This window comes from Gobio gobio, assembly GCF_949357685.1.
Source record: "Gobio gobio genome assembly, chromosome: 1".
In the NCBI taxonomy this organism is placed as follows: domain Eukaryota; kingdom Metazoa; phylum Chordata; class Actinopteri; order Cypriniformes; family Gobionidae; genus Gobio; species Gobio gobio.
The window spans coordinates 59,821,632-59,833,972 of NC_137097.1; the positions used below are offsets into that span (position 1 = coordinate 59,821,632).

At 38.6% G+C, this 12,341-nt stretch overlaps 1 protein-coding gene across 1 annotated transcript in view; it reads left to right on the forward strand.

Annotated features, from left to right (window-relative positions):
- Window positions 1-12,341, forward strand: part of gna12a (guanine nucleotide binding protein (G protein) alpha 12a) — a 44,070-nt gene that overhangs the window by 538 nt on the left and 31,191 nt on the right. The window contains exon 1 of the mRNA XM_079824321.1: window positions 1-268. This exon is cut by the window's left edge and continues 538 nt beyond it. Within this exon, the coding sequence (XP_079680447.1) occupies window positions 1-268 (268 nt within the window). The remainder of the gene's footprint in view (window positions 269-12,341) is intronic.

The following is a 12,341-nucleotide window of genomic DNA, read 5'->3' on the forward strand; positions in this document are numbered from 1 at the left end:
TCACGATGACAGGAGTAACGGGAAAGAACGAGCCCGCGAGCGCGACGTGAACCAGGAGCGCGAGGCGAAGCGGCGCAGTCGCGAGATAGATGCCATGCTCGCGCGCGAGAGGCGCTCGGTGCGGCGTCTGGTGAAGATCCTGCTGCTAGGCGCCGGGGAAAGCGGCAAATCCACATTCCTCAAACAAATGAGGATCATCCACGGAAAAGAGTTTGGCCAGAAAGCGCTACTCGACTTCAGGGACACGATCTTTGAGAATGTCATCAAGGTAACTTAACGGTCTCCAACATGACAGTTTGAGTTGTTTTCTGACGTCATCATTTATTGCTTTTTGTCAGTAATTTGGGGGATTTACTGCCTCCAAGTCATAAATACAAAATTTGATTAATAATAATATTGTTCATTCATACATACAACAACTTGAATTAACTTTAAAAGCGGACTTGACTAGATCTGGACTAGATCGATTTTTTTAAATCATTGATAGGCCTATAGATAGATAGATAGATAGGTTGATTAAATGTTACATATATAAATATAAATTACATCATATTTGATACATTTTATAATCATATATAGGCCTATACTGTTGTCACGATACTTTGAATTTCTAACTTCGATATGATACCTTGAAAAATATCGATATTCGATACGATACCACGGGGAAAACTGCCATAAGGCTACTGCCATACATAGGCTTTATTTGTATTATGTCATATTTTTGTGTGTGATAATTTTGGTGCAATTATGTAATTTTGTTGAAACTGAACTAAACTGACAAAAAAAGACAAGTAAACAAGTACAATTTAAAATAGGCTGCAAACGATAGCACAAATAAGTAGAATCGAATAAAGAGACAAATGAAATGGCTTTAAGTTTGTCAGGCTGGTCTAACAGTAGTATAACAGCTAGTATTCAGGTAAGAAACACTACAGACATTAAATAAAATAATTAAACATAAAAAAAAAAATATTTTTCACAAGCAAACCCTGCTTTTGTACATAGTTATTTGTGGTCGCATATGTGGACCATGTTCAACCTTGCAATAAATAAATAAATAAATAAATAATCATAAAAAAAGATAGTCTTCTATGTAAAACTTGAATACATATTGATGCTTACAATTAAAGTTACAAGAGCAGCATGTTCTTTGATTAACATGACAGACAGCAGCAGGTTTATTAGGCTGCTGTCACTTTAAAAGCTTAGGACAACATGGCTGTCTTTCTCAAGTTCCCAAACTGACTTGACATAATGTTGTGTGTATTTGACTGTTTAAGTGCAATAAGCCACGAAAAACAACTCGCAAATGCGGCTTTATGTGAATGCCACTGATATCAGTGGCGCTTTTGGTGTGAGAAACCTGCTGGAATTAGTAAAGTTATGCTCAATACAAGCACTATATATATATCCATTCCTCCTGTCATGACCATTTCAAGTTTTGTAAATGATTTAATCAATATTTATATTCACTTAAATTAATTAACACAGTGGATATGACTAGATAGACTGATTAGTTAATTATTCAAGTTATATATGTTATGTAGTAAATTGATTTTATTAAATGCAAATACTGCATTAATACTCTTAATAAAGTAATACTGTTCTAAAGCATCGTCTTAAAATTATGTTGTGTTTAGTTATTCTAAATTGACAGTTTCCTGCTGAGACAGGCTCTTTGTCTCAATAAGTAAACATGCTCTTCACAAATGAGAAACACACAAATAAATGCATTTTTGCATTCAGCATAATTAATACTTCCTCATCGCCTGTGCTTCAGTCATCAGAAAGAGATCACATGAACTCCCATCACATGTACATGATCTGTTTTACTCTGTCAAACATGAGTTGCTATCGAACTAATTCTTTCTCCATGTAGGCCCATATCAGATTAAGTCGAGATGTCCAGGTCAGTTTAATTAGACACCCAGGCCATGTGAAAATGTATTATGTATCTGACTAATTCATTTTGCCGTTAGTCATGTGACGGTTGTTTTAGGCATCTGCTCTACCGCAAAGCAAAATCCATGGGGATTATACTTGGGTCAATTCTATTTAAGATGCCTGTGTTTAATAACAGCGGCTTGACTCACAGCTCCGAGTTAACAGGAAAAGAGTGAAAATGCGTCCCAGAATGTGTGTGTGAGATGACACTGGGTCTTGTTGGAGTTGGAGGAACATGAGGAACAATGTTTGGCCTTTCTTATAGAAGCAACTTTTTTCTTTTTCTTTTTTTATCACAAATCAGCATCTCAACATTTGCAGGCTGGCAAATGTTCTCTCGTAATTACCACAAGACTAAGTTTAGCTGTACTTAAAATCAAGCGGGACATTGAGTCACTTTGTTTTGTCTTGGTTCATCCCTTGCTCTGTTATGAACGGAGAGACTGTGTCTGGCTTATCATTGTGATCAGCTCATGTGCTTTCTGAGCTCACGTGTCTTTGGATGTCTCAATATGCCCTGATAGAGAAGACTTCTGTTATATTTTCCCCTATCTGTGTACTTTCTGCTCTTGTTTCTTCCTCTCTTAATCTCTTACTTGGTTTCACATTAGGCTTGGGAAGTTTACTGATGTGATCATAATGAAGCCTTTGAGATGCTCATTTGACATGCTCTCCATGTTTACTACAGAGATAGCGGAGATCTAACACTCTTTTCATGTCGTCTGTGTGCTTAAGCAGTTGAGTCAGACTTTTTCTGTGGTGTTTTTTTTATATTAGAGAATGTCCTTTGTTAAAAAAAAATCAGTGTATTGTGCATTGTCTTGTCATTGTCATCTTTTGTTTGTTGCTTTGACGTCATGTTAGATGAGCTGAAATGATATGATCAGTGTCATGGTGCTCATTCTTGTCTTATCTAATAATGTATTACAAATACTGTTCATACGACAGGCAGAAACATGCAGGAAACAGGAAATGATATCATAGTGAGGAGGACCCCTGCAGAACTTCATGGCTTTTGCTGCGTCCCAATTCGCCTACTTATACTACTTTGATAAGAAAAAGTACATATTTTTTGGACTGTGTAGCAGAAGAGTATGCAAGCTTTGGGACATACTACTTCGTCATCTTTAACGACTCTGTGGCTTTGTTACGTGCGTCCTGCCACTGTTTAAACTGCCCTGTCAATCATCGTCACATGTAAATCCTCCACATTCAGTTTAATTTCCTACTGTATCGGAGAGAAATGTAGACGCACGTTGATCTGCCATTCGTGGCTTTAATGCAGAGGCTCCCCTCATGTGTTTGCAGTTTAAATATAATGATGAATTTAAAAGTTAATGGCCAAACGTATCATTAAAAAAGTTCACAATGCTGCTGCAAGTGAAATATAATGTGCATAACATTGAATAAATATCTTTTCGTCAAGTTAGATACTGATAATTGACCACTCAAACCCCTTTATCTAAACCTCTCTACTTAACCGTCGGACTCGCACATCTGTCATGTTTGTAGTTTTTTAACACTTTTTATCCGCGGTTGTAGTTCTAATCGAATCCTCGTCCAACTCGCATTGGGTTGTGGGCAATATCAGCCGTTAGATTGTCGATACGCACTTCGAATTCTGGAAATAGTAGCCCATCCGGGTATCTTTGTAAAACTCTTTTCAACATACTACGATTTGGGACATACTAATTATATTTTCGAATACTATTTAGGACGGATAGTGTGCGAATTGGGACGCAGCATATGTGTCAAGGTCACTAAGTCAAAATATCAGACAGTTTTACCTTTTTTTTTACGAAGCTGGGTTAGTTCAGGTTGTAAAATGTCATGTGGTACAACTCCCCAAACGCAATGATAAATCATGTATTAATAATAATAATAATAATAAAAAATGCCTATTACCTTGAAACGGTTTGTAAATTATTTTATTAAATGCAACTACAACTACATTAATCATTGAACTAATCATACTGTTTTATTGCATCAAAACATCATAAAAATGATGTTGAGTCAGATTAAGTAATTCTAAGGTATTCCTTGTCCATGTTTCCTGCGGCCACATGCATTTTTGTTACAAGTAAAACAAACATGGTCCACTCAAATGAGAAACACAAATAAATGGAATGTCATTCAGATTTACACTTGCATGTATTCAAGGTATAAAGAAAAAAAATGTTTTAAGTGATGGTTACACCACATGATATTTTTAGAGTCATTACATTTTTGTTTTTAAAACGTTTTTCAAGCCAACTTCAATACAAAGTGCTTTTCTGCACAAATATGTCTGTATTCTGGCAAACATATGGTGATCATTTATTAAGTGGGAAACTGAAATGATAAATATTGCTTGGTCTTGTTATCTTACCCACAGTTTGGTCAAAAGCAGTGCTGCCAGATCAGAGGTTTGGCTCAGTGGAAGAGTTTTGCTTTATATGGAAAAGGCTGTTTCTCAGGTCGTCAGTGCAAAAGTCCATATGTTCCATCTCCATGATTCTTGTCCACCAAACTAGGGATGCACCGAAATGAAAATTCTTGGCCGAAGCCGAATAATAATAAAACACTAGGCCGAAGCCGAATACCGAACACAGGTATTTTTTTCCATTTATTTTGCCAATTTTTTCACCATTGCATAAATGAAATAGTAAAAATTAGCTTTTTACTATTTTGTCAAAGATAGATAAATGACAAAACTACAATTTCAAAATATTTATTTAACACTGAACATGTTTTAGCATGCCAGCAAACAAAGCACATTTTAACTTAAAATAAATTTGTCATTTCTTTTATTTTATTTGGCCATCTTATGCCATTTTATCTTATCTTAGGCCTATTATGCCTATAGGTATCCTAATCACATCACTGAGGGTGCTCTAGTAAAGTGCAGATTTAGGCTAAGCAACGGCTCCACCACAGCAGTGAGACAGGGTTTTTCCTGGGTCAAAAAGTCTTCGGTGGTGGCTGACAGACATGGACAACCACACACACGCACAGTAAAAAGTACCCTACCCACGTGATTTACAAGCGCAATACTGACAATAAATTAAAAATAAATTCAAAGAAACAGTTTGTCATTTTTCCTTATCTTATTTGATACTTTTATGTTTTTTTTTGTTCCTCATTTTTTACACTGTTTACAGATAATTGTTTTGGTATATATTCATATCAATATTAAAAAGTAGTATTAAAAAAATGGACAAATAGCCTAATTTTCTGCCATATGCAATTTCATAAAATTATCAGCTAGCTAATAACAACTTTGTTCTGGTTTCACCTCACTCCAGTCTAAACAAAATTATTTTAGGCTATTTATTTTACTACACATTGTCAACATAAATAAGCTGAAAGACTGTGGATAATTAAAACAAATTTTTACTATCCACTCTTGCTAAATTGGTAAGCACACTTGTGTTCTCATTTCAGAGGTGTTCTGAGTAAATGATTAAACTGATTCATGAGTTCAGTGTTGGACAGATAAGTCCTTTTAAAATGATTTGGTTCAAAGGAGTCATTAGGTTGCGAATCGGACATTAGCAGACGCGTTGTGTGCGAATCCCGTCTTTGTCAACACACAGAAAACACTTCATAACTGGATAGGATTTTTTTCCCGTTTATTGAAAGTATGCTTTTTGTCAGCTGGTCAGAGAAGAGTCAACGTTTTTTGAACGCAATTCACGAATGCGCCACGTGCAACATGGATTCAGTCTTCCGACTTTTTGATTTTGTTTAACGTAATATGAGAAATATTAGAAAGCTTAGATAGTGACGATAGTGAGAAAGCAAAAACGTCATTGTTCGGTTAAATTTATTCTGTCTTTTCACTTATTCGACCGAACATTGAAAACCGAACACCGAAAGTGCCATTTTTGCTATATAATAATTTCGGTTGCCGATCAATCGGTGCATCCCTACACCAAACACTACGCCAAACCAACGCTATCTCATGACCAATTCGTACGTATTTTACGACGTGGCTTATTCGTACAAATTCGTACGACCTCACTTATATGAATTTGTGCGATTCGTCTAAACCGCAGTGACGGGTAGGTTTAGGGGCGGGGTTTGAGGTTAGGTCATTCGTACGAAATCATACAAATTGGGCAACTCATCAAATACGTAGAATTTAGCAAAAATTGCACAAATTGGTAGGAGTGAGCTTGTACAAATTCGTACGAATAAGCCACCTCGTAAAATATGTACGAACTGAGGCATCACATCATGCATCCTTCCCAAAGCCAGTGAAATGTTCTAAGCTTTTTTCCATAGTTTTCAGGACAAGAGTGACTCCAGGAGACAATGTCGTACAGGGACACAACTGAGGCCGAGCTAAAAGATTCACTTTGTTCCACTGAGACTGATTGCGATCGGATCCTCTTCTAACCCCACAGAGGACCTGGAGAGCAAAGCTGCAGAACTGAGCTTTCTTTGTGCAGATGATGTCATCTCAGTTTATTTTCAATAAGACCCCTTCACCACGAACTAAGTAACTACTAGTACTTATATCTTTCATTAGCGTCAGAGGCAAACGTTGAGGTCTGTGTTTTGGAGCATCTATTTGTATACGAGAACTTGAAGTGAGTTTTATGACTAGCCGCACTAAACGGCCTAAATGTATGTGTTGGCACTGATTAGATGGTCCACTCACTGCCCTGCCAGTCAAGTGAAAAGAGCAAATGGGCATGAAGAATGTGCCTAGTGTTTTGTGTTTCTGAATGGTTTGCCATGGCTTCCTGTCACCAGTCACCACACTTGGTTTCATTAACTATAGATGTCAAAAACATTAATGAAACACCTTGTGTAGACTGGAATGGCTTAGATTATCTTATGTCTAGGAAGAAAAAAGTAGCAAAAGCCTATTTACACTGAAGACTAATTCGCACCAAGAACGGTAACGATAACTATATTAGCGTTCACACCAGTTATGACACTTCAAATGCACTAACTCTCTAAAGTCAGGTGGCCGTCAAGGTTTTTATCAGCCATCAGCTGGTAAAAAAAATTCCATTAGTGATATATTTAACATATATTAAATATTTTTTGGCTGAATCAAGGTTACAGCAACAAAAAACATTAACCCTTTAATATGCCCTTGTTGTGCAATTTTAGCCGTTTTCCCCACAATGTGTATTTTGATGATGTACGTACACTAAAAGTACATTTAAAAAAATACACTAGCCTATGTAGATGGCAAATTTTGACTAAAAAGTTTTGATTTGATGAAATTTGCTAATGTTGAGTCAGAAATATGGTACAATGTTTTTATTTTATTTAAATGTTTTAATTCAGATGTTTAATTTAGTTTGTGAGCAATTTATGCAAGTATCCTTGCTTTCTTTTTTCAGGAAGTTTAAAAGTTTTACATTAGAAGCGGTGTGAATCATTTTGTAAAAATTGTTTGTGAATTTCATTTAGTTCAGGTCTAAAACAGTTAGACCCCCCCAATTTTTTTGTAGGACAAATGGTCAGTAAAAGAAAAGTTATTTCACAGCCCAAAAGATGTGTGAATTGGATACCGAGACCTTGTTTGTCAGCGATGAAGCCAAGGTCAGATTGGAATAGCTCCACAATGGTGGTCTCTGTGGGCTCTTGGTATCGCACACGCACAGTCCACAGAGCCAGAGGAAATGCCTCTCCTCTGTGCAGACAGCGAATGCCACAAACAATGGCGATTCAGTCGTGCCATCATCTCCCCTCTGACCGTTTGTCATCACCCTGTTGTTCAGCCCATCCCTCTGAAGGCTTTAGGATGATGACAGTGTTGGTTATGTTTGTTTCACTGATACCAATTTGGAGCAAGCCCAGTCCAGACGTTGCGTGTTCATGATTTTTCAGGGGTGGAAAAAAAACATGAGCATGCAATTAGAGAGGTTAACAGTCGTTCGAGCGAATCTCAGCCTACGTGCTGATCAAATTATTGGTTGTAGATAACCTTATCTTCATTTCAGCCACTTTACAGTGGCAAAAGTCCAGGAGATTGTCCTCTCAACTCCTTCCAGATCCTTCCATTAATGCCTTATGGGTATTACAGCACCATTCGCCTGTAGAGGTGATCTGGAAAGGATTTAAAATGTTTTTACAACCAATGATTATTTTTAAAGACAGCCTTGCAAGTTAAAATCAAATCTAAAATAAATCCTATATCATTGTCCCCGGGCATATTATTGAAAAAAAAAAAGAAAGGGTAACACCTTACAATAAGGTGTAATTTGTGCATTAAAGGGTTAGTTCACCCAAAAATTAAAATTCTGTCATTAATTACTTACCCTCATGTCGTTCGACACCCGTAAGACCTCCGTTCGTCTTCGGAACACAAATGAAGATATTTTAGTTGAAATCTGATGGCTCTGAAAGGCCTCCATTGGCACAATGCACGGTTCACTCTCAAGACCCTTAAAAGGTACAAAAGACGTCGTTACAAAGTCCATCTCACTACAGTGGTTCTAAAATAACTTTATGAATCGGCGACAATAGTTTTTGTGCGCAAAAAAACCCTAAATAACGACTTATATAGTGATGACGATTTCAAAACACGGCCTCATGAAGCTTCGAAGCGTTATGAATCAGTGAGTCGAATGAGCAGTTTGGATCGCCAAATTTCAGCAGTTTGGCGGTTTGACACGCGATCCGAATCATGATTCGACTCACTGATTCATAACGCTTCGAAGCTTCATGAGGCCGTGTTTTGAAATCGTCATCACTATAAAAGTCGTTATTTAGGGTTTTTTTGCGCACAAAAACTATTCTCGCCGATTCATAAAGTTATTGTAGAACCACTGTAGTGAGATGGACTTTGTAACGACGTCTTTAGTACCTTTTAAGGGTCTTGAGAGTGAACCGTGCATTGTGCCAATGGAGGCCTTTCAGAGCCATCAGATTTCAACTAAAATATCTTCATTTGTGTTCCGAAGATGAACGGAGGTCTTACGGGTGTCGAACGACATGAGGGTAAGTAATTAATGATAGAATTTTCATTTTTGGGTGAACTAACCCTTTAACTAACATTGACTAACAATAATCTAAATATTTTTTCAGCATTTACTAACCTTTGTTAATGTTACGTAATACCAATGCTCTTTTTTCACGGTGCATTACTTAACAGATAAAACTATTGATCTTAAATGCTGTAGAAGTATTGTCATTGTTAAATGTTACTAGTTAAAAAGTTTTAACTTTCCCCCACTGAATGTCATTTGACTTGCATTACAAAAGCTAAATATGTTGCGAGTACAGTCTTTAATGTCCAGATAAATGATTTGATACACCACAGTCAATCTTCCCTATCCTGCCTTGTTGTTGTTAACCCACTTTTGAGTAGGTTGTGTAATTTATGTCTGGAAATGTATTACTTCCTAGATCAGTAGCTAGCTATCTATTCATTACTACTGTTAACTCTTTGGGAGAGTGATTTAAAGTCTGACCTGAGACTGACATGACGTGTCGGAACATGATAAGATCTCACCTCTGTTTGGCCCCATCGTACCCCTCACTCATCACTCTAACCCTCCAAGAGTCAATTTCCCTATTACTAAGCTCTCTTGTGCAATGGGACACCACTGGCAATGAAGCATTTCCTCTGTTTACTACGTCCTTGAGAAAATAGTTGCGGTATTCAGCAACTGCCCAGAAGGTGTTTTTGCTTTGTCATCCCAAGGAGAGCGTGAACAGAGGAGCAAATAACGAATAAGTTGTGCCACACCGAAAGGTTTAAATTCATGCGTCCTGTTTGCAAGATGTTTGTGGGGGAGGATACAGGAAGTAGCTGAAGGGTGACACAGGGAGCAAGCATATATCAAGCCCATCTTCCTGTGTGATAAATCTGAGAGTTCCTCTGTGACCGGAGTCTTGGGAGGCTCCTTCACAGGCGGCTTGTTTATGGCTAAAGAGTTGTTGCTGATTTAGCTGTGGTTGCTCAGCGGTGGGGAACCCATGAGCGCCTGCCTGGATTGCTCCCCACATCTGCTTACGATGCGAAATCATAGCACTGCCATTACCACCACTGGAGTAATTACTACGCCTGACACGCAGGGCCCGTCTAATGCGTGTCAGATGAGGGCCGAAGGTTGGGATTCGCTGTCAGCTGCGTCTCTCAGCAGAAACCAATATCCCTGAATTTCATTTTTGCTCTTTGTTGACTGAACATTTGGGAAGTCCCCTCCCTTTTCAACAAACAACAAAGAGAATATCACGAATTGTCCTGTTTAGACTTCAAAATCTCATGGAAAAGTCTGTGGCTTTTTTGCTGAAGACGTCAAAAAAAGTCACTTCGGAAGATGCCATTCAAAACAAGGGTTGAAAGCTTGTTTTCAGGAGGCATTCAAGAAACGCTAGGAGACATACTCACGGCGAGGTGAGGTTTTGGTGGTTTTCAGAGATATTTTTGGGACTTCGCCACGACTCAGGAAGAGATTGGAAGCCCTGCATCTGACCTCTCCGCTCCGCTCAAAGGATCCAGCCAAGAAGGACAGGAGGATACGTCTACGCTTCCCAGATAGTGTTGGCCAGAAGTGGGTGAAAGGTCAGAGATGGTTGGGAGGGTTTGAGGGGCTGCTTCTTGGAGACAAATTAAGGCAGAAGTGTGAGTGAGTTTGGCCATTAGGAAAGTACCCTGACAACCCTGAACCAAAGCACACTATTAAGAGCATTAAGCATAGCCAGCAAGGACGAACAACTGTTTACATTTGTGAACTGTTTGATGGCTTGGGAAATCTTTTGGGAGCTGGGGAAATCTGATGGATTTGATGGAGACGGCCAGACTAACAGGACTGTACCACATTCATTTCCTGTCGCTGCCCCGCTGTTTTATTGGTTTTGCAAATGCATGTGTCTCATGTTGATATACAGATCGCTCGTACATGCGGACAGACTAAGAGTCTCTATTGCCTTTACGCCCAACCCAATGACCAGTCGTGCTGGAATGGCATTAAACGGACTTGTCCGGGTCACTGGGTCAAATCCCACGAAGCACCTGTGCCTGAGGGACCCTTTATCTACTTTGGAGGCAAAATCTGGCTGGACGCTCTAATTACTGTAGCATACGTTTGCCCAGGGCACTTTTGAGTGCTAGTGTTGATGATTCATACGTGGCCCTGTAGAGCAGAGAGAGAGGCCTAGGACCCCCTTCTGGGACCCTGAACATCAGGATGTTATTCCAGTGCAACAAAAGGAGGGTGAAATGTGCTGCAAAGCAGGATTTTGCCTCGGTTGATAGTACTGCAGTTATTATTGTGAAAAGTCAATGGCCTTATGTTACATTTACAAAGCGTCTCATGATATTTCTGCTCTTCCACAGAGCCCAACCCTCCTGGTTAGTGCCAGAGGTTCAGTTCAGGGTTTTGTGTATTCAGTGTTATGCTTGGAAGTGAAGGAGGCTCATCGCGGAAGTTTAGTTTCAGTGCATTTGCTGTCCTTAACAGGGCTTTTTGGAGATGTTTTCATTTTTGGCTTCAGATTGGAGTGTTCCAGGCATAGGCACAAATCTTGTATTTTGGAAATACATGTCATGACTGAGCGGCAGCAATCTTCTCCCAAACGCAGTACAAGCACCCTTCAGATTTATCACTGTATCAACTTACAGTAGTGTGTATTTAAAGGGACCATATTCTTGCCTTGATTTTATATCTTTATAACTTGTTTTTTTATCATGAGATACAATTATAATGCAATTTTGTTTACAATAAAAGCCTCTCCACACCCACATAAATGTTCAGCACAAAAATTCAATATTATATAAAGCTGTTGGAGCGGAATGAGACCACTGGAGCAATTGCTAATGACTAATGAGAGACAAGCGCGGCACACAGCTCGAGAGCAGTGGAGCTTTTATTATGCCGCAGACGACCGCTTCTTCCGGTCATATTAGTTACATTATTTGAGTGTGTTGAAAGTTATGTTATAATGCTACTATGAGACACTTGTTGCACACTGCTGTAAGCTAGATTGATATTAGGCATGGTAAAACATGGTACTCGCGGTAAATCAAGAAAACGAGATTTAAACAATAAGACTAACTGTGCTGAGCTATATAACAATCATTCGTTTTCTGTCGATGAATGTCTCCAAATAGCTGCTCACCAGTCTAATAAAACACAGCTCTGGGACCATTTCTGGGATTTCCGCCTGGATTTGGCCTACCCAAATTGAAAAGCTTCCCATACCCACATACAGTGGTCTAAATACACAATTTTGGTGTCATTTTAAAGGAAACCCTTTGACGTTTCATAAACCATTTGAACCATTCATTTTAATAAATCTTGCATACATGATCAGACAACATATACTTACATGTTTATCGCTTTTAGCAGTGTTTTATGTAACTTCAAAGGGTTTCCTGTAAAATGACACCAAAATGTTGAATTTAGACCTGTATGTGGGTATGGAAAGCTTTTCAATTTGGGTAG